The following is a 25609-nucleotide window of genomic DNA, read 5'->3' as shown; positions in this document are numbered from 1 at the left end:
CCAGAAGTGATAGCAATCCTCTCTAGGAATCACCAAAACTCCATGGTTTTACCATAAAGTTTCCAATGATTTCTAGAGGGAGGTGGCTTTACTTCTTGGTCTGACAGATACTTTTTGAAAAATTTCTCCCACCACCACTTTGTGTGGGGACAAGGAATCCACTGCCAGGGGATAGGCAACCCTATTAAATCTCTTTCAGTGGTCCTACTCTCTCTTTCCCTTGTACTCCGACCCATTCACTTTTGCATTCTCTTTCTTGCCCTCTGTTCTTTCTGTTCATGCTGCTTCTCTTGATGGCATTGCTTTGTCCACTCAGATATCTGTCACAAAGGGGCTTTGCAGGCAGAGGAATCCTGGCTCCTAAGCCCCCCATTGGCTTAGCTGCTGTGATGTCACAGAGCAAAGAGGTTCAACAGCCTAAGAGCCAAGCTACAAGTGACGCCTGACACAGGTTGGACACTTGTCAGCTTCCCTCAAGTTTTGATGGGAAATGTAGGCATCCTGATCTTGCAGCTGTAATGGAGAGCCAAGCTGTAAAACCAGGACGCCTACATTTCCCATCAAAACTTGAGGGAAGCTGACAAGTGTCCAACCTGTGTAAGGCGTCACTTGTAGCTTGGCTCCCAGTCTGTTAAAGCTGTGTGTGTCCAAGGACGTGAGAGAGAATTGCTCAGATTAAATCATACATTTTTTTAAATTTGACTTTAGAAAATTTCGTTCCAACTTTTCTGTTGTCAGAATAAAAGGCTCAGAACAGGGTTAAAATGAATAAAACAATAAAAACAGGTTAGTAAAAACAACAGCAACAGTGAAAATTTCAGCAGCAAAAGGACAGAGCAACTCACTCAACAGCAGCAATTAAAGCTATTTAATATCAACCATAAAACCATCCACTCCCAAACATAGCAATCAACCTCACATAAAATCAACAGGATGCTAAAAACCATGGGGCTAAGGAATAAGAGCCAAGCCACAAGTGACGCCTGACACAGGTTGGACACTTGTCAGCTTCCCTCAAGTTTTGATGGGAAATGTAGGTGTCCTGGTTTTACAGCTTGGCTCTCCATTACAGCTGCAAGACCAGGATGCCTACATTTCCCATGAAAACTTGAGGGAAGCTGACAAGTGTCCAACCTGTGTCAGGCGTCACTTGTGGCTTGGCTCTAAGATAAATCGAAGCCTCTCTGCAACAAAACAGACTTAACCAGTGCGTGTTTCTTATGCATATGCAGATTACAGTAGAGTGCTTAAAATGCAAGCAATGTGCTGCACTGGCCCCTCAGCCAGGTCAGGTTCAAGGGTCTTTGCCTCCTTAGGTGAAGGGCAAGAGAGGCACTTGGGAACACATCTGTGAACCCATGACACATTTGTTCTAGGGTGCCCTGTCTGTTTGAACGAGGAACTAATGTGTATCTGTACCATAACGTTAGCATTTCCAACAATTAGATGGGTATAGATGGATGGCAGAAGGTCACACATGCTCACAATTCATTTCTGGTTTGTGTACAGTTCCTGCAAACGTTGAGATTGTGCCAGCAACTAAGTTTGAATTTTTCCTTGACAGGTGGGTGGCTGGCCAGTGGAGCCCTTGCTCTTCCACCTGTGCTAAAGGCATCCAGATCCGAGAAGTGACTTGCGTCTATCAGCTGCAGAACGGCACCTATGTGAACACCAGAGATGTCTACTGCCTGGGCCCCAAGCCAGCGCCTTTACAGAGCTGCGAGGGCCGCGACTGCCTTTCCATCTGGGAAGCATCAGAGTGGTCAAAGGTAGGCAGACTCTGCGGGGAGGAAAAGAAAAGTCTGTGTGTGATGGAAACAACATGATAATGAGCTCAAACAGTTGCAAAGATGGGTGCAGAGATTCCCTGACTCATACTGAATTTTGAAAGAAAATGTTAACTAAAGAGGACAGCACTGGGCACCTTAAAATTGATCTGTTTTCCAGGAATTACTGAGAATTGGATGTCTTCACATGTGTATGTGCTACTGAGTTGCAACTGACATATGGCGACCCCAGCAAGGGGCTGTCAAAGCAAGAGGTGAGCCGAGGTGGTCTGCCCTGGCCTTCCTCTGCCAAACAAAACCAGTCTTCCAAGTTCTAACCGGGGCCAACCCTACTTAGGAACTTAGTTAGCTCTATTGCATGTGCTAAAAAATGATGCTATGGCCTCCTTCAAGGCTGCTCCAGTATATTTGCGTTTAATTGGAATAGTTCTTAATCATGCCTCGTTCCTGTAAGGTCCTTGAGGAAGGGTACCAGAATAAAAACAGCCATAAACACACACAACTATCAGTAAAAACCATTTCGGAACAAAACTCATTTGCAGTTTAACAGTTTCGTGTTACTTTAAAGGACTCACTCGGGATGCTAGAGAAAGCACAGAAATTGCTTAAGATTGCCAAGTTAGATTGTTTGTAGAGTAATATGGTAATAATTGCCAGGAGTAATATGAATAATAATATGGTAATAATAATTGCCAGGCTCTGCAGGGGTGCATCTTTTGGACTGTGCTGCTCCCTCCTTCCAACCCTTCCCCAAAACGGCCACCCCGAGCTACTGCTTGGCTTGTTTATGAAGTACGTCCAGCCCAGGGTTGGAAGTTGGAAGTTGAAATAGGAGGCAGAGCCTTTGAGACTTGCCCTGCTTTATCGCCCCCCACCCCCACTTCTATATAGCACTAAGTTTTCTGTCCTCTCCTTTTGAGAATGGGCACAGCCAGTCCCCAATCGAGAAGCAGCTGTCAGATCTCCCCCTGCCTGCAACCTGAAAGGACTCCCTCCCAACCGCTAGCAGAATTTCATTCTGCCTTTTGCTGTAAAGATGCTTTCCTGAGCGGGAGGGTCATGCAATCAGCACGCAGTAGTAAATTAAGCGAAAGTATTCCCAGATTCGTTTTGTGTGTGTGTGCATGAAGAAGTCACTTTGCAGTTGCTGTGAAGGCAGCTCATAAACACTTGTCATTCATGTCCTTAACGGGGTCAGCAGGTCATGACTGCCAGGACTGTAATTTTTTCTTCTTTCTTTTCTTTTTTTGTAATGACAGTAAGACAGGCATGCTGTGATCTGCCCGTCCGTCTTCACTTCCTTCAAGCCCGGGCTTGTTTCCATTCCGGACCCCCTAAATAGACAAGCTTCTTTGGAGCATTTTCAAAAGTTTTCAGAGTATCTCATATCTCCAAGTATTTATTCAGCTTCCAGTCAACTGCCTCCTCTACAGTGATTCCTTGATAGGTGGAGAATTTGAAGCCGCAGGCCAGTGTTTTGGTCAGCGTGGAAAGGCACCTATCAGTCAGCAATTTTGTGGGGAGCCCAAAGCGTTCTCCCGGTCAGGAAGCATTGGCCTGCATAGGTTTTCCCCTCTCTTCAAGCTCAGCATGCTCTTGATTGGTGACCAGGCAAGAACTATTATTCCATCTCTCAAAATGACCTTTGCTTGCCCTGTGATGTCAACACAGCCAAATCTGATTTGTTGTACAGAGTTGGGATGCCACAGCTTTCGCAATGTGATCCCTGACTGGCTGGTATCAATCTATGAAGGAAAAGGATAAAGAGACAGATGTTTTCCACCCCCATGGAGACCCAAAACAGCTTACGTTATTATCTTCTCTTCCATTTTTGTTCACAACAAACCCTGTGAGATAGGTAGGATGAGAGAGAGTGACTGGTCTGAGAGCCAAGCTACAAGTGATGCCTTACACAGGTTGGACACTTGTCAGCTTACCTCAAGTTTTGATGTGAAATGTAGGTGTCCTGGTTTTACAGCTTGGCTCTCCATTACAGCTGCAAGACCAGGATGCCTACATTTCCCATGAAAACTTGAGGGAAGCTGACAAGTGTCCAACCTGTGTCAGGCGTCACTTGTAGCTTGGCTCTGAGATCACCCAGTAAGCTTCCATGGCAGGACAGGGAATCGAACCTGGTTCTCTGATGCTAATCTGACTCTCTAGCCACTACACTGTACTGGCCCTCAAAAATGACTATATTGTCATTTTGCCCGCCCACCTCAGTTTACTACAAGGAGGTTTGGCTTTGGTGACACTCCAGAGAAAGAGATACTGAGGGACAATTGGTGAGATCATCTCTCCACCTGCCATTGTCACTAGAACTTAGTTATGCGGTCAAGTCTGTTAAAGAGTCTCTGAGATGAGCAAGGGTTTAGCATCCTCTTTTATAACCATTTAAAATAAGGTTATATGCTTGATCTTAATTCCTCTTCCAGGCCGTTTTCACATGCCTGTAAACCCTCTGGAAAAGTTGCACAAAACTCCCAGCACGACGGCATCTCATAGCACGATTTCCTGTCATGATCCCATTTAATGGCATGATGACGGCAGAAACCGCACCATTAAACGGGATCATGACAGGAAATCACTCTATGAAGATGCCATCATTCTGTGAGTTTTGCACGATTTTCCAGAGGTTACAGGCATGTGAAAAGGGCTCCAGAATAATATTTAATATCTCTAAATTGAATTCAGGGTCAGTGGCCCTGATTCGATAACAAACATCTTTCTTGTAGATGAAACGCAGCGGTTCAATGACAACATTAAGGGAACTCCCACCCCACAAAAGGATTGTATGCAATGTGGTATAGTGGGTTAGAATGTTGGATTAGGAACTGGGACCCCCAAGTTTAAACCTCCCCTCCACCATGGAAGCTTGCTTGGTGAACCCTGGATCAGTCTCACATACTCATGGTACAAAACAGAGAAGAGGAGAACAATGTAAGCCACAATGGATCCCCTGAGGATAAATTTTCTAGGATGGAAAAGTGGAAGACTATAAATGGGTAGTTGCTCTTGCAAGCAGAGATTCAGTATCTGTGTCTCCAATTGAGAGGTCTCCTGTCGCAAGTATTCAGAAAGACCTTTCTTTGCCTGAGATGCCAGAGAACAGCTGGTCTCGTAGATGGTATTCTGGGATGGTATAAGGCAGCTTCATTATGTTTCTCTACAAATCTAAAAGTGCTTCAGAAACCTTAGATGCTGGCAGAGAGAGACTGTTCCGTTCTCCTCTCTGCCACAATCACACCTATTGCTTTTACAGTGTTCATCCGACTGTGGACGAGGGATACAGAAGAGAACCGTCACGTGCACTAATTCGCAAGGGAAGTGTGATGTAGCCACCAGGCCGAGGGAAGAGGAAGATTGCGAGGATCACACAGGCTGTTACGAGTGGAAGACGGGGGACTGGTCCAAGGTACGGCAAGAATATAAACCTTGCATACCCAAGCTTAGGGGATAGGTTCGTCAAAGGTTCTCTTGGTGCATATTACACCTCTGGACATTGCTACCTCTGGTATTTAGATGTACATGATAATCGCTGTCGAGGGCCCCAAAGGTTTTGCTTGTCGTACAAATAGCTGTAAGCCAGAAGAACACAGTTCCTGTTGTGTGAGCCAAGGGAAATCCAAGGTAAACCACAGAAGCATGCTTATGAAAATTGAGTTTGGCTCTATTGGAAACACGGCTGCCAAGGATAAAGGGAACATTCAACTGGTGGGTGTATATGAGAACATGAAGTGCTTGGGTGAAATCAGGTTGATGCCTCCGTGGAGGCTTCTTTCTGGCTTCTGAGCTCTTGGTTCCAGCTTCTGAGCTCTTCTGAGCTCTACAATTTATTCCCCATCTGTCCTTCACCAACTAGACAAGGAATGGCAGTTTCTCAAATGCCAACCTTGATTAAAGAACAACTTAGGGAGATGATAAGAAATACAGATCCGCCTGCTTACCTTCTCTTCCACTAGACCTAATTCTGCCCCATTAGAGCTGGAATTCCCCAATGCTGTGCAGAGACCCCAGTTGGGCCAGAGAACCATATTCATGAATGAGAGATAATGGATATGTATCAGGCTCATTATTATTATTATTTATTTTATTATTTATTTTTATTTTATTGATGTCATTTATAGTCCGCCTTTCAACTGAGGGCCAAGCTACACATGACGAATGACACTTGAACAGCAAGTGTATTTCTCCCTGTTCACTTGCCCTCCACTCAATCCACTTGCTGTTCAAGTGTCATTCGTCATGTGTAGCTTGGCCCTCAGACTCAAGGCGGATTACACAGTATGAGATTAGTACAATCAGTATGAAGTACATTTCAATACAGTGGCTGTTTTCATACGTGCCCCGGGAGATCGAGCAAACTTATGGCATGAAGCATCTTCCTAGCACGATCTCCTGGCACAATCCCCTTTAATAGCCTGATGACATCAGAAAAAGAGCCATTAAAGGGGATCGTGCGGAGAAATCATGCTACGAAGATGCTTTTATGCTGTGAGTTTCGCGCAATCTTCCGGGCGCGTGGCCGTGTGAAAATGGCCAGTATCAAGGACATTTCATAAACAATACCATAAATACAAGTTTAAAAGACATAGTATTAGCAAGAACCCAATACAGCATAGAAAAAATACTGAAGCAGACAGAACATAAATCAATTCTAGGACTAACGTTAGACAACATGGAGCACTGTTGGTACATAGGAGTACATATTTAAAGCAGCAGATAATATGTAAGACAATATAATGATGAAGTCTGTGGTCCCTATCTCATTAGCGAAGCATCTGAGACACTTTCCCTACAATAAAGCCCCCTCCCATTTGAGTAAAAAGCCTTTTAAGATTAGCCTCGTCATAGTACAGAGAAATGGGTTATTTAAATGTTTGCATATGCTTGAACAAAACTAGCTGGAGCAAGTGAGCCATCTCAGTGATCAAGGTTTGGTTCTCCCTGTGGATCTCTTCGGGTAAATATGGGATCCAGTCCTGTAGAATGAACAGATCTTTCCTTCATTGCTCACCAGTGGGAGAAGAGGTGGCACATTGGGATGGTTATGACAAGGCAGCCTGGCTACTCTGCATGTTTTTGGGCTCCACAGAGGCACCTACTGAGCAACGTGTAGAGCAGACACATGGGGTGGCCAGCTCTGGATTGGGGAATTCCTGGAGACTGGGGGACAGGGGCTGGGGATGCTGGAGTTTGGGGAGCGGGAGAGCTCAGGGCCAAGCTACACATGACGAATGACACTTGAACAGCAAGTGTATTTCTCCCTGTTCACTTGCCCTCCACTCAATCCACTTGCCGTTCAAGTGTCATTCGTCATGTGTAGCTTGGCCCTCAGTAGGGATAGGATTCCCTAGAGTCTGCCTCCGAAGCTGCCACTCACCCCCCCCCCCCCCCAGGAAAGCTGATACCTGTTGGCTGGAGAGCAGTTGTAATTCCAGGACAATTCCAAGTGCCCCCTGGAGAATGGCAAGCCTACAGGCACATCCCTAGGGGTTTAGCCTGGTCACACAAAGCACTCATATCACTTTAGATCTGGCCAGACCATAACCACATGAAACTGCAGCCTGAGGGACAAAGTAGAAATTGACTTAATAAAACCCCTACAAATGTTTATCTGTTTTGTCCTTTAGTGATGCTGAGATTTTGCAGCTACAGATTCCTAGTTGTCCCCTCCCACTACTACAGTTCACAGAACTTGTTTGGAAGAACCAATGACTCTGGTTTAAGTCAGTAGCATGGACAGGCCTCTTGATTGATTGTGTATTCAAGTCCCTTTGCTGTTGCTAGTGCTGTTGCTGTTGCTGTTGCTAGGCAGACTCCATGCTGGTGTAAGGAAATGAAACTTCCCAGGAATATTATTTTCCAGATTGGGTTTTATCTTATCTTCACAACAGTCTTTAAAGAGAGCAACTGCAGGAATGCACAAAATGTGTGTGTGTGTGTTTTAAAAAACAAAACCCTCAGTAAAAAACAAAAAACAAAACCCTCAGTAATTTCACTTTGCTTTCCAAGAATTAAAGTTGAGTCCTTCTTATCCATCTAGAAAAACTGATTCTCAGTATCGAGGCAGATTCCTGATTTTGAGCAGGCAACATTAAAAGCATTTGCAAATGCTTCTTTTAGGTAACCAGTGTGTATATTGGTTAAGTCAGGGAGGCGTCCTCCCTTCCCTGCCTATCCTATATTTTGATCACGCCAAGAATTTCTATCACCAACTTTTTGGAGTATTGAACATTATATTATTCATAATCTGGAACGTGGAAGCCGGGGGCCCAGCCAATATAAATAGCCTCGGTGTATTAACAGGTGAAATAACATATTTAAGACTTTTTCTCCCCCCCCCCCTCCCTTCCCAGTACAAATTGACCATAGACTCCATTTGTCAGAGTGGGCATATATGAAACAGTTGTAATTCCTCCCGATGTTATCCATTTCAATCATCGTAAAGAATAATATGGAAGGAGATGACAATTGATGACCGCAGAATTTTATTAATTTAAAATATTGTAAGCCGACCTTTCTCTTGAGCATGTGAAGATCCAAGGGAGGTAACAAAAATGTAAGGACGATTCCATAAAACAAAAAAATTTAGAACAGCAACACACCTTATGCTTCCTTCTTCCAGTCTACACATCCCATTAGTAGCACCAGTCTGATTCTGGAAAACCGCTTTCTGACATTGCTTCGACACAGAGAGCAGAATCTAACTGGCTGGTGAAATCAGTCGGGATGTAAATTTATTTCATTTTTTTGTAAATTGGAGATTAAACAACCACCGCTTTACAGCTGGCATACGGTAGGCAAGCTACCTGCTTCCCCCTTTTTTTTCTCTCACGAGAGGAGGGCATGAGCACCTGGCATGGTGCCTACATTCTGTGCCAGACACATGCACCCCAAGCTTGGAAATGACTCTTACTTTCCATGTCACGCACCTGATTGGCATTGCCTCTCAGCAAAGCTCTCTGGGGTCCTTTTTTGTGCCTGGAACAAATCTTGAAGCGTCAGCAAGAACTTGGCACATTTATTTTTTTATATATATATATATCGCATGCAGATTGTTCCTACTGCTGCCAAAGCTTGTCATTCATGATAAAGCACACTTGAAAACCTGCCTCCAGCCACCTGTCCTCCCCCGACGCAAGCAGCTGCCAATTGCCTCTGCATCCTTGTCCTGGCAGCAGGTATTCAGCCTGCGTTCGGCTGGGAGAGAAATCTCATTTCCTGTTAGAATAACCCCACTTTTGTGTGCCATCCCCCACCCCCAGGTCTTCTAGGTGGGATCGGCAGTCATCCATCACCGGTGCTGTAACAAGAGCTTTCTTAATTGCAACCGATTTGGCAAGAGCAATCATAAACCTTACTCCATAAAAAGGGGAAGGGTGGGGGAGACCAAAGGAAAACGTGACAAAATACATTTGAAACCCTGCTTGTTGTTCTTTTTCATTATAATGTTCTCTGCCAGTCCCGTTTATCTGTTTCCATAAGCATTGTTGCTAAGGTAGTATAGCGGATAAGCAATGGGGCTAACAGGGTTGTCCTGCAGTTAAATGGTTACCTCTCCTTACGCAAGCTGTCACTCACCCTGCCCCTCCCTGCCTGCACTAAGGGGATTATAAGATTACAGTCCTACTTTGGAGGAAAAGGAGAAGTCCAGGGGAAGGACACACTGGAAAAGAGAATACATGGAAAGGAGAGGTGTGAGTGACCAGGACTTGCAGAGGTGGTGGATCTGAGCGTCGAATGACGATCTGGGAGTCCTGGTTCTTTGAAGAATTTAAGATCAGTGCCGGTGATACAATGACAATCCTCTTTCTTGTAGAGGAAACACAGCGGTTCAATGACAACTGTAAGGGCCTCTGCTCCAAAGGACTGTATTGGTCAACGCAGTGTGGTGTAGTGGGTTAGAATATCAGCGTAGGATCCGGGAGGCCCAGGTTCGAATCCTCCCTCTGCCACGGAAGCTCACTGGGTGACGGTGGGCCAGTCGTACACTCTCACCCTAACATATCTTATAGGGTTGTTTTGAGGATAAAATGAAGGAGAGGAAAACAATGTAAGCTGTGGTGGGTCCCCATTGGAGAGAGAGGCAGGGTGTAAATAAAAAGTAGTCTTCACCTGCTGTCAGAAGACAGTGATGGAAAGGGAAAGATGACTGTCCCTGCAGAGGAAATTCCATAATTTTGGCACCACTACCAAGAAGGCCCTTGTGATGCCACCCAATAAAAAACTGATTTAAAGTAACTAGCTAAACCTTTGGTTGTAGGGCTCCTCTCATTAAATTAGAACAATGTTATGACTCCTTGGGGGGAAACTTAAGAACTCTGGCCTAGAGGGCCGAACCATTGTTAGGCAAAATATTTCTTCTATCGCTGCATCAATAGAATACAGGTGATTTTGCTGCTCTAAATCCTTCCTATACCCTTTTTTGACATAGTATTTGGGTTTTTGGACAAACTTTAAAGCTTTTCTTTAAAAAAAAAAAGAACTTGGGGAGTATTTCAATCCTAGATGCAGCGCCAGCCAGACGTATAGAACACGCAATTGCTTGGCTTGTGCCAGAGGGATTGTGCAGATAGAGTCCTCACAAACTTGCTCGCAGACTTTGTTCTGCACCATATGCAGATGCTGCACGTACAGATGTCCCCTGCAGAAACATCTGGTGATGCAACACTCGCTTTTGCATTCCATCCTGCAGCTCTGTTCAGGATTTATGATCGCCCAGAAAAGGAATGAAGATAGTAAGTTTGCCAGAGCACCTTCAGGGAGCAGCGAGTGTCGGTGCGTTAGATTTGATCGAACGTTCACCAGTTCTAGATTTTCTGTTCCGTGTTGCTTCCGGACCAGATTGCACCGTGCAGAACGTTTCACGGGGTGCATGGTGGAAATCCAGATCAAGGTTTTTCCGATCCTTGCATCTTGTTCTGCACCTTTTACCAAAAAGATAAATCCCTAGATTTCCATTGCAAGTCACATGCAATTTTCTGAAGTGTTTTGGCATGGGAGATGGTGATCTAGGGTTTTTGTATGCTCCACTGAGAAAACTAAGCAGATGATCAAGGCTCTTCAGTTGAAATCGATCAAACGTGTGGCCTTTCGTGATGGCTGGGGTTGCCAACTCAAGTTTGAGAAATTCCTGGAGATTTGAAGGGAGAGTTTAATGAGGGAGGGACCTCAGCAGGCTATAATGCCCTAGAGTCCCCCCTCCACAGCAGTCATTTTCTCCAGGGGAACTGATCTCTGTAGTCTGGAGTCCAGTTTATAATTCTGGGAGATCTACAGACTCCCTCCTGGAGACTGCCAACTCTAGCTGAGATGCTCCCAATGTAAATTTGACCCCATGCTCTTCCAATCATTACAGAAAAGACTTATCCAGCTTGCAATGCAAAATGCAAGGGCCTGTCTGCAAATCTGTGAAAGCGACGCTTTCCCTTAAAATGTGTGTTTTTAGACCCTTAACTTTACAAACGGGGCATTTTTAGCAAGACAAGCGCTTTCAAGTTGGTAAAAAAGAAAAGCTCTTTATCAATACTCACTTATGACCACCTGATCTTTTCTCCCTTCTTTCTTTTCTGATTTTTGTCGTAGCTGTATTTCCAGGAAGTTCATCAGCTTCTGTGCTTGTCAGGGCTTTTTTTCTGAGAAGAGAGGTGGTGGAACTGAGTGGGTTGCCCGCACAGGGGGCAACTCTTGGCGGGAGGTGGTAGCCCTGGTACCACATGCGCGTGCGCAATGTGCGCGCATGCTCCCAGGACCAATGATGTCACTTTGGGTCATCTGGAACAAGGGGGGAGTTTTTAAAAGTTTAAATCACGCTTGGCGAAAATGGTCACATGGCTGGTGGCCTCGCCCCCTAATCTCCAGACAGAGGGGAGTTTAGTTTGCCCTCCACGCCGTGGCGCGGAGGGCAATCTCAACTCCCCTCTATCTGGAGATCAGGGGGCGGGGCCACCAACCATGTGACCATTTTCAAGAGGTCCCGGAACTCCGTTCCACTGTGTTCCAGCTGGAAAAAAGCCCTGGTGCTTGTCCTCCTGTACTCCGTGCTCTTTGAAAATGAAGTCATTTTTAATTACGTACAGAGATAACATTCAAAATGCTGGCCCTGTCTTGTTCCCAATATCGTCCGGCCTTAAAGTATAGCTTGAAGGCAATTCAAAAAACTTAGTTAGGTGCAGCTCTATAAGTATTCTATGATGCTTGCTGCATCAGCCAAAAACCCCTTTCCCCCTAATATAATTTATTGCTCCTCCTAATGTTGAATCAGCCCCCTAAAATCAGGAGGCTTTTTTGTTTTTGTTGCTTAATTGGAATTAAACAAATCATCTATGTGACACACTAACTTTGCATGAAAGATAGTTTCTTAACAAGACTAGATATGCCCTCATTATAGTTTCGGTGCTCCCCCACTTCTTTCTGTACAATTTTAAGCTGTGAAAAATGGTTTAAAATATGCTGTGGGCTAATTCGATCTTATCACTGCAAGGCAAAACTCCTTTTGGTAGTTTTTTTTTTTTAATTAATGATGCTAAATGTGTCCATTGGCCTGAAGTTTATAAAAAGGTGTGAAACATGCCACTTAACTAAAAGAAAACAAGAGTTTGGGAATGCTGGGTACTGATATTTCAGTGCATGGGATCAGATCCTAAATTTTAATAACACAAAGATGAATAAGTTAAATCTTTGGAAATTTCTTTGTATGGACTCTCAGACAGAGTCCTCAATAAAGCCAGCTGGGACATGCCGGTACTCCTCTTCATAGCTTCTTATTGGCCAGCTAGTAAAGAGTCCAGTAGTACCTTTAAGACTAACCAACTTTATTGTAACATAAGCTTTCAAGAACCATAGCTCTTTTCGTCAGTTGCATCTGATGAAGAACGTCGTGGTTCTCGAAAGCTTATGCTACAATAAAGTTGGTTAGTCTTAAAGTTGGTTAGACTTAAAGGTGCTACTGGACTCTACTATTTTGCAGCTACAAACTAACACGGCTAACTCCTCTTGATCTATGATTATTGACCAAAGGGGCTGTAGTTCTCAAAACTGGTATCTGTGACCACTCACCCTCGATGGATCATGCCTATAGCACATGACATGCTCGAGACCTGCTCCTTCACCCCAGCTCAGACTGGGTCTGCCTGGAGGAAGAAATCCCTTAGGCATACAGAGAGTTGGTGTGGTGTAATTGTTATAGGATCTAGGAGACTCCAGGTTCAAACCCCCACTCTGCCTTGGAAATTTGCTGGGTGACACACTCAGCCTAACCTACCTCACAGGGCTGTTGTGAGGATAAAATGGAGGAGAGGAGAGTGAAGTAAGCCATTTTGGGTCCCCCACTTGGGAGAAAAATGGGATATAACTAATGTAAATAATATAAATAAATAGTTTAGAGAATGTGAATATATTTATCCACTCTGTCTGGCCAGGAAAATGTGGAACCCATATTCTATCTAAACACATATGTCCTATTCTAGATAAACAGCTTCTCATAGGGCAAAGCTCTTTCCGGCCATACTGCTTCAGACTGCAAGGTAGGGTTGCATGATTAAAACAAGAAAAACTTAGAAAACTAACCTCGCATCAAGAGTTCTCCCCTAGTGTTCTCCCCAGTAAGAAGAGCAAGGGTGTCCAAGAACTCAAATGTGCACTTAACTACTTGGAGTGCAACATGCTGCTGTAGCACAATGGTCAAGTCGTTCGGCTGCGAATCAGCACTTTGCTGGTTCAAATCCCACTACTGTCATAAGCTCAGTAGGTGGCCTTGGGTAAGCCACTCTTCTCTCAGCCCCAGCTCCCCAGCTGTATTGTGGGGATAATAATAACACTGGCTTGTTCGCTGCTCTGGGTGGGACACTAATCTGTCTAGACAAGTGGTATATAAGAGCAGTTGTTGTTGTTATGCTGAAGTTTTCACAGGCAAACAACACCTTGTTGGACAGCAGCATTCCCTACTGAGCAGAGCCACACCTTTGCTATCCATCTCTTTCCTTGAGTGCTATGCCACATGCTTTTTTGGGCCAATCAATAGGCGCACTGGTGGAGCTCATTTCCTTCCACCTTGCAATAGCTTTTGCCACCTGCCCAGTAGGCGAAATCAATTTACCCCCAGATCATGAATGGTTGGGCCAGGTAATCAAATGATGCCTGGGGGGAGGATGGGTGGGAAAGGACAACTTCCATGGTCCTATGTGAAATCTGCTTCAGGTCCAGATAGCTTGGCAGCTGTCAGTATTAAACAGACAGACACAAACTATAACAACAAAGGGCAAGATTTAAAAAAAATAACACTTTATTTCTGTGTGCCTGTTTCAGTTCAATTATCATTTAAACGATGAGAAACAAAATGCAGTAAAGCAACGATGACAGGCAGGGAGGGGTTAATGTGCATGGTATAGGGTTGTCAACAATGTGCAAGCTGAAGGGGGGGGTGCTCTAGTCTCTCTCCTTGCAGTGTGAAGTGCTCTAGTCCAGGGATAACTTCGCCTTGAGATGAGCGGTTGGGTATTCTTTTTTGTTTGAAACCAGCAAGGCGTAATTCCACCTCCTACCGCCCCCCCCCCCCACAAATGAGTTTAGGATTGACTGTGCTCCCATGTTGCTTTCTTTCCTCCTTTGCTCCCTACAATTCTGTATCTGCTGCAACCCTCCTTTCTTACACTTTTCTGTATGCATCCTCTGGAGACCCGAAACACTTTCTCCCCTAAAATAAGCCAGATGTCCATTTAGCTGCCAAACCTGGGGCAGTTCAAGACGGGTGTTAAAGTTTGTCTTCCTGGCACTGAAAAGACTGCTTGCATAGCCTCAGCGAGGATCCTGGTTTCCCGGGAGAAGCAATCAAATTACACTCAAAGCTAGGCAAGGGGGAGAAAAGTCAACTTGGTGATTCTTTATGAGTTAAGAAGGGGAGTTGGCAAGGGTGTTGGGGGAAAAAAACCTTGATGTTTAGTCCTAGGTAGGTATTAACAGATACAGAAACATGGGCATACACAGAGGCAGGTAACTGTTTGTAATTCAAATGACAATAGACAGATATCTATGAAAAGGAGCATTTCCATTTGTAAGGAGATACGTCTCCACAAGTGTGGCAGTATTTTGCAAGCTGGTAAAGCCAAATCATCAAGTTTGTATCCTATATTCGACTTATTTTTTTTTTGTCTTTGGGTACACTTGGTACTCAGTTGCAATGAACTGCAAACAGGGAGCCATATCTCTGTATGATTTATAGGAGGACACTGCAAACATGTATTAATGCTTGTCAAGCAATTTTGGAAGCGGAAATTGCTGCAGAAGAAAGGCATTGAGCTTTTCTGAGCTTTGTTGGTGTGTTGAAAGGACCACCCACTTGGAGTTATATGGATCTTGCCTCAGGTGTGAGGATATGGTTATGTTTAGCAATGCTGGGCTCCCAACTTGCAGATTGAGGAACAGTGTACAGACAGCGGAGAGATCAAAAACAGCAACAGTAGGATGCACACCCATATCAGTTTTGAAACAAATTTGGGAAAGCCAACAATGTTCTATAGTATCAGAGGAGATGTTTTAAAGCAGTAGGCAAGTAGAAGCATACAACAAAGTGCTCCTTTATATATGGTCACGGCAGCAAGAGTACTGTATGCACAAAAATGGAAAACTCCCAACATTGCCTACAATGGAGGAATGGTGGATAAAAGTTTTGGAGTTTGCATCAATGGAAAAACTTACTTAACTGATTAGAGAAAAGACATTGTCTGTGTTTTTGATTGAATGGAAGCCGTTTATAGACTTTTTAAATGAAATAGATAATAATGATTTGATGATATCTGGATTTATGGATTAAGAATCATGAACAATAGAAAAAAGGGCTCTTATGTTTGACATAGAATAAGCGAGACTTTGAAAACGATATATATTTGTTGCAGAGAAAATCTGAACTCAATTTGTAGTTTAGTTTTTATCCTTTTCTTTTTCTTATCTTTCTAAACTATATTTTTATTATTAGCTGTTTGACTTGTTACTTCAAGGTTATATGTATTGTTAGTGAGGGGTTTTTTTTAGATTGTTGTGTTTCTTCTATATTTTATGTTTACTGTTTATAGTTTAAATAAATAAAAATTTATATGTCACACTAGCAGATCCTAGACTTTGACTCCACTAGCTTGAGGTGTCTGATGAGACACCTGTAGGTTGTCCTTCGCACATTACGGATGTGCTGAGCGAGCTCAAAAATAAGAACAAGCTGACCAGAGCTCCCAACCCTGCTATACCTGCCTCAAACTTTCTTGCGAGCTGCTGCAGTGACTTCTGCCTCCTGGAGATGACTGCTTTCTCCTCCTCTAGCATGGGCTCTGAGGCTGCCCTTCTGGTAATGGAAAATTCCGAGCTGTGCCCTCTTTAAAAAATAAACTAACCAAAATAGTAGGTTTTGTCAGAAATTATACCATTCCACTGGGGATTCTCTGAGAGGAAAGAATCGGCTTAGAAGTAGAATCTTCCCAAGGGCATCTCCGATGTCATTTTTTAAAAAAAACTTCCTGTTTTGTGTGTGGCATGAGCTAAACTAGTAATCGAGCCAAGGTCTCACAAATCCATCATTTCTTCATTTGAAAATACAAGGCTGTTTGATTGACTCCAGCTGGGACATCTCACGCGGCGTTCTGCATTTGGCTTGTTGGAAGTGGAAAATGTGTGAGTTGGCCCTATTAGATTAGGCATGAGAGATACGAAAGGGAACCATGGCTGGAGGGGCATCCCGTTTCTTTTACAGCCACAAGGGGGAAAGGATAAGGAGTTTGGTGTTCCCACCCAAGTGAAAGCAACTGAAGACATTTCATTGTGTGTCTTCAGTTCTGGGGTGGGATAGGGCACGAGACCAGTATATTTTGAGTTTCAGTTTAACAGATTCTTTTTGGCAGCCACTTCTCAAGAAATGTGCATCCTGCAATCAACACGGGATGGAAAAGTCTCACTACTTCAACGGGCTAGGCTGCCAAGTCCCCATCCCAGCCTCTGAGGCAGCAGCACTATCCTGCTCAGAGCACAAAATGAGGACCAGACTAATTCAAGGCGAAATTCTTCCTCCATGTGAGCTGCATCTTCCTACCAAATGAAGCAGCAGCTTTCCCCACATGACAGGTGCATGCTTGTGGCAAAATGGTGACCTATCTGAGCTCTCTATTTTTGAGTCACTTAGGCTTGAAGCAACTAATTTTACTGGTTTTATAATGTAGCCCTCACAACACACCCTTCTCCCAGGCCATTTATGAAGGCATTTTCTCTTCCGCAGTGCTCTTCAACATGTGGGAAAGGCCTTCAGTCGAGGGTGGTGCAGTGTATGCACAAGGTCACGGGTCGTCATGGCAACGAATGTCCTGTCCTCTCCAAGCCTGCAGCCTACCGACAGTGTCACCAGGAGGCCTGTAACGAGAAGATAAATGTCAATACTATTACCTCTCCAAGGCTTGGTAAGCATGGATTTGCTGGACTTTGATCCTTGAAGGCTCTTTATTTCACTCACTCATACGTACACATCCCTGAAGAAACAAATGCTACCACTAGTGGCTGTGGTCTGGGGGCTCTGGTTGCATGCTCCTCTGGAGGAGGGATATACTTAGTTTTCCCATGGGGACAATTCTCTATTTTGCTCTTACTGTTCTCGCAAATGCTTTTAGCTCCACACAGGGCTTTCTGTGCTTTCTTATTATGCTGCCATTTCCCCATCAACATCACTTAAGGTTACCATTATGAGGTGGCGGGGAGCGGGGGATCCCCCGCTCCCACCCTCCGCCTCCCCCCACCACTTACCTGGCTGGTGGGGGGGGGGGAACGTGCCTCCTGGGGCACAGTCCTGCACTCTGCAGCAGGACAATTTTGGGATGTCCCTGTGCTCCACAGCGGGCTGATTTCGGCCCCAAATGGGCTCGATTAAGCTCGCTGTGAAGCACAAGAACGCTGCTGGGAGGGCCCTGGAGAGCTCCTGCACTTCACAGCAGGCCAATGTAGGACCCAAATGGGCCCAATTCAGTCCCAAATGGGCCAAAATCGGCCTGGTGCAGTGCCACGGGAGTGTTCCCAGGGGCAGTACGATGCCCGGCATGATGACATCACTTCTCAGAAGCGACATCATCGCACAACCTGGGAACGCACGCCACCAAAACTGAGTGCCAGGTCTTCTGCCTCCTGCCCAGAGGGTGAGGGGACCTGGGGACCCCTGACATCACTGGCAGGGGTGTTTTGGGGTTTTTGTTGTTTTTTGCTATTTTCATTTATTTATTTTTGTTAATAGTTACTAATAGAAAAAATGGGGGGGGGACTGCCAGTGACATAGGAGGTGGCAACCAGTAAGGAAATGGTACCCAATGTGGATGGAGAGGTATAGAAATCCACACCTTCCCATCCACCAAGATCAAGACCACCTCTGCAATAAAAAAGGGCTAGGGACTTTTAAAAAATGATAGGAATCAGAGAAACTAGAAGATCGTGGCAACAGATGGATATAACATTATTGCACTATACCACCATAGCAAATATATAGCACAATAACGATTCATGATTTTTTTTAAAAAGGCCTCTGTTGGTACAGCAAGGGGGGAAATGTAGAGAAAGTGCACACAAAACTCCTGTGTGGATGCTCTATTGCCAGCACAAAAGCCTCTGCGTTCGCAGCGGCAATGAGGAGAGGCAGACCTTAATTAGTGGGCTGGAGAGTATGGGAAGAGACAGTCCCTGGAAATCCCCTTTTTTAACCTCTGTCATACTACACTCTCCTTCCTTTTTTTATTTTAATGTTTACTAAAAGCTGCTCTGACATACAAGTGCACAGGGGATCAGTGGACAGTTTATTGTCGAGTAATTCGAGAGAAGAACCTGTGTCAAGACATGAGGTGGTACCAACGCTGTTGCCAGACCTGCAGAGACTTCTATGCGAACAAGATGCAACAGAAGAGTTAATGAAGCCTGGCCTTGGTTCCTTAGGAGGATGTTGCAGCTCGTATGTATTTTTTTTTCCAGAAAAGGCATAATTAACTTATGGAACTCACTGCCACAAACGTGTGACAGTGTATTTTTTAAGAAAAAAAAGAAAAGAACGAAAAGGGCTATCATGGGGGATAGACCTAACTGTGACTTTTAGCAAAGATCGCTTCATGGTACTGCCACATTCAGAGGCAGTAGAGCTCTGAATGCCAGATGTCAGCGACAAAGGGTGGCAGTAAGCATTGTACTGGCCACACCTGGTTGGCCACCTTTTAAAAAATAACAGAATTAAAAATAACAGAGGGACCGTGGCCTGATCCTCAGTTCTTTATAAGCTGCAAACTCCAGGGTCTGCCGATCTTCAGCTAATTGCTTGAACCTGGTGGATTCCAGCGCTTACGTTTATACGACTTGAAACTCCATCCCCAGTCTGGAAGTACCAAAGCAATCCACCATAGGAGAAAAAAATAATAATCTTGAAGCCAATCATGTAGAATTTTATAATGTTTTGACATTGCTACGTTTTTTCAATAATATATAGATTATTTCTAGCCACTGGATGGCTTGCTACCATTTTTCTTTTTAAAGGAAAAGATTTGAAAAGTGATTAAAATTGACTAAAAGTTTTGTGTACCTCAACAGGGTATGCCTCTGGCAAAGAACTCAGTGTAGATAGAGACGTTACTTAATCCTTCGGCCTTGGCTTCTAGCGTCTTTTTCTCAGCCCTAACTGTACGTGGAGGACTGATGGCATGAAAGGGAGAGCCATTAATGAAATGCTTAATTTAGAAAAAAGAGGCTTTGCTAGAAAAGTTAACGCAAGCCAACAGCAGTGGATAGCCGTGTCTGAAATCTCCGCAGAAAGACTCGGACAGCTGCAGCCAACATTCCACCAAGAATAATTTTAAAAGAAGGAGAAGAAGGGCGGGGGGGAAATCAATCAGGAACGAACTTTCCTCTTCCTCTCTGGCAATAGAGCGTCTTTTTGCCTTGTTGTTTTTTAAGGTGCCTTATACTTATCCAAGGTTACCAAAACACACACGCAAATTTAATGAACCTAGAAGCCAAAATTGAAGTTGACATGCTACTTCCTGTAGCAGCAATTAGAACTGGGGCTGCATTTGTATACGGCAGTTGTTGCGATTCCAGGTTTGACAACCCCTGAGCTGCAGGAAACATGACCGGTCTGTGAGTGGGTGCACCATTGGGATATAGCTGTGTTGCTGGCTAGTACAAGTGGCCTATTAATTTGGATGGACATAGAAAGGGGGGATATCAAGTTTTTTCAGATAACTAAGGAAGCTACTGCAGAGGGTAGGTCAAATGGGAAAACTGCAAGTGACACAGGGTAGCTCTAGAAACCACTGGAAACTCGATGGTTTTACATTACCAACATCCCATTCCTCCCATTGGCTCAGCCTGGTAATTCTATTTCCAACATAACCTTTTTACAACCCTAGTCCTATGGAAAGTGATAAGGAAAGCGGATGGGGGTGGGGACTGTTAGCATTTTCCATGGGTTTGCAGGTTGTTAAAACATCCAAGGCCAGTAGATGCATCAAATCTTCCTCCTTCAATCTTGCTCAAGGCATTAATCAAGCAAGTTGTGAATGGCAGGATGATGCCCTAGCAGAGAGGGAAATGTACAAGAGCAAAGACAGAGCAGAAGCTACCAACCTGGATCACCCCTGAGAAGCCATCTTGTTTAACACAGCCCAACTGCCCAGGTTGTCCAAGAGCACAGTGGGACAGTCAAACGTCTATGCTATGGAAATCCAGCATCCAAAACCTGGGATAGATCTGGTTATATTTGGAACTTGCAAAAGGGTCAACGGCTAGGCATTCAGAAAACACACACGCATACATCACTGTGTCATAATACAATGAGCCAAAATAGAAACTCGAGGTGTTTTTTGAAAAGAGTCAGATGCCATATTTTTTTTTCCTGGCTATGGATCTAGGATCCTGTGGACTGTTTCGTGATAGGGACATGCATGCTAATGGTGCTCAAAAACTGAAAGACAAGATTTTAGCCTATCTCAGTAACAGCAATGTTTGCAATGACTATAACTGGAGCAAGGGAGGAGTTTTGTTTCACTCTCTTTAAGTTCCACTGGTGCTCACCGTTCCTGTGTTATCAGGTGGATTAAAAAATTATAGTCTGTGGTCTTGCTTAGCGTTCTGTCTCTACCAGAAAGGCTGCACCATAACCAGCGTTCTGTCTGTACTGGAAAGGCTGTACTGTGACCATTTTCAAAGACCCTGTGTAGTCCTAACAGCGTTCTTAGATGGCTCGTTTCGTTTCCTGATGCCATTTAAGTAACACTTAACAGGCACATCTCAAACGAGATGGCGGGAGTGCCTACATCTAACTGAAACCAGTGAGACTGGGGTATTGGACTGTACAAGTCCCATTGTATTCTGGCTAGTAAACCATTGGGGTGCAAGGTTTCTTTTTAAAAGATCAAACTTGATGGGGAGACTTGGACCCAAGCCTTACCTCAGCTACAAAGCTCTTCCAAATTGCTCGTTCTCATCCTGTCCTCCTTTGCAATGCTGTTGTGAAGATGAAAAAAAAAATCAGGTGACTCCATGCACCCAGCTTCTGGGAATATGAGTCAGCCCCCTCGCTTTCTCCAGGTTGTGCCTGATCTCAGGGTCGTGTTGTACTCATCTGTCAGTCTGTCTGTCATACTGTGCGAGAGGCCCTTCTTTGTTTTTGCTACACTCCTTATTTCTCCTCCTCAGAAGTAATTGCAGAGGGACATGGAGACGCAACCTGCGTTCCTGGCCCTAGAACAACATGCAGATGCATTCTGCATCCTCTTTGAGAAATTGTGACGGATCTAACCAAAAAGACAGTGGCAATCACCTTTCTCTACAGTTGCAGCCTTGCTATCTGGGTCCCACAGACCGTTGCTCCAAGAAAGCGGCATCCAGTGGCTGTCCTTGATTCTGTGCCCATTTTGCCTTCAAACCCCTGCACAGCTATGAAAGAGACAAGACAGAGCATGGCTAGAACTAGGAACGGGCACCTGCCCTGAATGCAGGCTCAGACCTTACTTGCTTTCTCTGCAGGCACACAACAGCTGCAGGGAACACCATTTTGAAAGCATGTGGGGACACGATTATGGTCAGGACTGCAGCAGCGAGGGGGTTCCTGCCTTTCACGTGCAACTGCAAAATTATGCAAATAACTCCCCATCGGGACCATTCTGGCTTGGGAAACCAGCAAAGGAGGAGAACCTGACCTGTTAAAAAAGTCTCATGTCATTTTGACCGTCGGTTCTTCCTCGCATCGTGCAGCACCTGCCCCAGGTGACTCGGCAGTAAAACTCAAAACCAATAGTGCCGTATCAGGTACCGATTCGGAAACATTTTGAGATCTTCAGGATACTGCATAAAGACAGATAATATTCAGGAAGCCTCGGGCAAAAGCAGCAGCATTAATAAAATGTTACATTAAGAAATCCATTTTAATAAAGCATTATATTTGAGGGAGTGGAACTGCCTACCAAAGTTAACCGGATCCAAATTTAATCTTAAGATACACAAACCTGGATCCTGAATGTAATAAAATAAAACAACAAGAAGATGCATCAATATGATTCTTATCAAACAGAACGTCTCTAACCGTAGCTGAAACAGCCTACAACGTGCAGAAAAATTACAGTAAGAACAAACCCTTAGAAGAAGAGTTTATTTGGGGGGAACAGATCAGGAACACAAGTTTCGGGATCGTCCCCAATCCTATGTATTGCCTAAAATCCATACAAATGTCCCCCCACCCCGCCCATCAAAGAGGGAGAGTGATCGTTACCTGGTAGCAATTCTGTTTAGAACGCTTGCACAAAATACATTGGCTTTCCTCCCAGACAACTCGTTCCTCTTGCACAGTTTTGCATATGCAATTCACTGCTTTCATCAACAAATTGAACAGTGTGCCGAATGTGGAAATGGACGACCTTTGGGTCTCATTAAATGCTCAATCTTTGTATACTAATATTTTGCAGCTGGAAGATTTGGGCCATTGTACAAAATATCTTAAAACGAGGGACAAGAAGAATCTGGAGACACATTTTTCGGTGTTAGTAGAGATAGCTCTGAAGATTTGTTATTTCTCATTTGATAAATTACACTGGCAAATCAAGGGATTTTTCTGCATGCCAGAATTGGCCAATTAGGATATAGGTGAATTTCAAAAGGAATTTATTCACTCCTCAGACCATTCATTTTCCAGAACACTGTCAAATAGTGGGGGCTCATGGCTGATATGTTCTTACTTTGGAGCAGGGAAGTGATGCTGTTGGAGTAGATACTGGTGGCAGAGAGAGCACCCTCAAATCATAGCTGACTTATAGCGACCCCCAGTGGGGTTTTCATGGCAAGAGACTAACTGATGTGGTTTGCCACTGCCTGGGCCTGCCTCTGCAACCCTGGTCTTCATTGACGGTCCCCTGTCCAATTACTAACCAAGGCTGACCCACTTAGCTTCTAAGATCCGACGAGATCAGGCTCACCTGGGCTATCCAGGTCAGGGCAGGGTAGATATTAGAGATGATTATTTCATATCTATGCTCCCTTTTGAAAGCAGCCAGACAATTTTCAGCTATTATGGTTCAAAAAGAAGATGGGAAATCGATTACAACCGTGACTCGAAAAACTCAGAGATGGAACATGTCAAAACAAGTTGACATGTGATCAAGGTTTGGGGCCACTTTAAGAGAAATTATTCAAAACCTACAGTGCTTTAAAACATATAACTGTGCGTAGAATAGCACAGTAAGGTTTGAACAGTTTTTCTTAAAATCAATGAGCTTGGATTTTAAAGGGTATAACTCTGCTATATTATCTCTTTTTATAGATACAGGATATAGGTTTTTCTGCAGTAGCAGTATCAATAAGCATGTTACTTTAAAAATTATAATCATTTTGGTTTATGTTGGAAGCTCCTTTTTCTTAAAAAAAATGTGTTTTTAGCATAACTTTGTTCTGAGGCTTTCCCCCCAAGATTCACTGAACATTATACATTTGAATAGATACCCGCGAGGATTTCAAAATGCATCTGGAACTATACCCGCTATTTTTAATCACACCTTTCTAGCTCTGCCTGGGCCTTACTCTCCATATTATACAACAAACATCTGTTGAAACTGGCTAGACTTGCCAAAACTATTACTAATATGGCAGTGTGGGTTTGCTTCAAAGGAACAAAAAAAACCCAGTGGGCAGGTGTCTGCTTTTGAGAAGAGTGATGATGCCACCCTAAATAGAATCACACACGTCTAAGAGACAGACTAAATGATACGTGTGCCAAGAGTAAGGTTGGCGGTCTGCAGCCCCTGGTGCCCCACAGTGGGGCAAACAGCCCTCCCCGGTGGCTGTTTCAACCTAGCAAAATGGCAGGGGAGACTTAAATCCCTCTTCCCCCTGTGCTGCTGTCTCAAGCTGAACTGGGTCCCAATGAGCTTGGGAAATTTAGTTCCCCAATGTTGTGTGTGTGTGCCTGCAAGTCAGAACAGGTGCTCCAACCTAGCACACACAGCGTCTAGTTTGGCCCTAAGTCCATGGGCTTAGAAGGCTGCAACTCTGCTTAAAGTAGCTCTTTGGAATCAGGCTTTCAAGCAGACAGCCCTCTCTGGTTAAAAAAGCGGAGCAAACTGTCTTCTCTACCAGTTCTTGTCAAAAGCCTCCCTGGAATTTCTCTCAATACGCCTGCTTTGTATTTGCTTTTGCACTTACGACAATCCAGTCCTGTGATCCAGTGGGTTTCAAGCCTTCTCTCTTCGGCAAACACTTTCCACATTAGAATCTGCTGGGTGTGGGAGAATAGTTCCTTACCTGTAACTGCTGTTCTTCGAGTGGTTGTCTGTGCTTTTACCCCAAGGACTCGACACCTTCCTTTATTTTGTTTAGGGGGAAGGGGGGAGCATCAACGGGCAAGCTGAGCCTTGATCTTTCTCTGCAACAACAGAATATGACTTCAGACCATACCCCACAACCTGGAGCACTGGGTAAACTGGGAAATGCAAACTGTCTTTCTGGGAAGCTCATCTTCCATTACTGGCCTCCTCAATGAAGGGACCACGGAAAAACTACCAGCAACTGGTTTCCAGGGTTCCCCATCGCAGTTTGCAAATCATACTGTATCAACAACCAGTGGATATTGTATAGACCTATGTCTGGTTTGTTTCCTAGGTGACCAGCACTGCCACAGCAGTTTCTCCATTATGTAAAGCCACGTTGTGTGTACTGTTTTTAAAAGTACTGTACCTTTGTAATTGCACAATGTTTCCTATACACAGTGTTGATTCTCACTAAGATATGGTGCTATCTTTTTTATTTTCCCTTTCACTGGTGGTAAAACTAAAATTACCCCACTGCAGTTGAGTAGCCATGTTTTATTCTAATACAGGGCAATAATACCATGTACGTTTTCGATACAGAGTGAAATGTGTACATATTTTTCCCCCATAGTTAATTTACCTATGAATTGTAGCCATGGTAATATTTCTATTTTTTTCCTTATGGTGCTAGCTAAAATATGTCAAAGATATCCAGTCAAAGCATAATAGAACCAGTTGTAAATTAAAAGATCATTCCTTTTTGGAAATTTAAAAGGTTCAATATGTTTATTAATAATAATAATAAATGTATTTTTCCATAATGATTTTAACAAGACTGGCGTTTAGTGCTGCCACGTGGCTTTTGCTTGTAGGGGAAGAGTACCACTTGGCTTGGATTAAGCAGGTTGACCGGGGACTGGTCTCATCTCACACACAGGAGTGGACCTCAGGGGCTCCAGGTGGAGACAGTTGTGGCTTCCCATGAACTGTGGTTTTCAGATAAGGAGTCAAATGCATAAACGCACACTC

At 44.2% G+C, this 25609-nt stretch overlaps 1 protein-coding gene across 3 annotated transcripts in view; it reads left to right on the top strand.

The window, feature by feature from the left end:
* ADAMTS17 (ADAM metallopeptidase with thrombospondin type 1 motif 17) overlaps positions 1-25341 on the top strand; it is a 193174-nt gene extending 167833 nt beyond the window's left edge. For 2 of the 3 annotated variants that reach the window (XM_055002638.1, XM_055002637.1), the window contains 4 exons: positions 1565-1769; positions 5050-5202; positions 17047-17224; positions 18559-25341. In XM_055002638.1, coding sequence (XP_054858613.1) covers positions 1565-1769; positions 5050-5202; positions 17047-17224; positions 18559-18710 — 688 coding nt within the window. In that variant the 3' untranslated portion in view covers positions 18711-25341. The remainder of the gene's footprint in view (positions 1-1564; positions 1770-5049; positions 5203-17046; positions 17225-18558) is intronic. The other variant, XM_055002639.1, reaches the window with a different exon arrangement.
* Positions 25342-25609: the final 268 nt, after the last annotated feature.

Source organism: Eublepharis macularius, chromosome 18 (assembly GCF_028583425.1).
Source record: "Eublepharis macularius isolate TG4126 chromosome 18, MPM_Emac_v1.0, whole genome shotgun sequence".
In the NCBI taxonomy this organism is placed as follows: Eukaryota; Metazoa; Chordata; class Lepidosauria; order Squamata; family Eublepharidae; genus Eublepharis; species Eublepharis macularius.
Note: the sequence above shows the minus strand (reverse complement) of the source record. Positions and strands in the feature narration are given on the sequence as shown.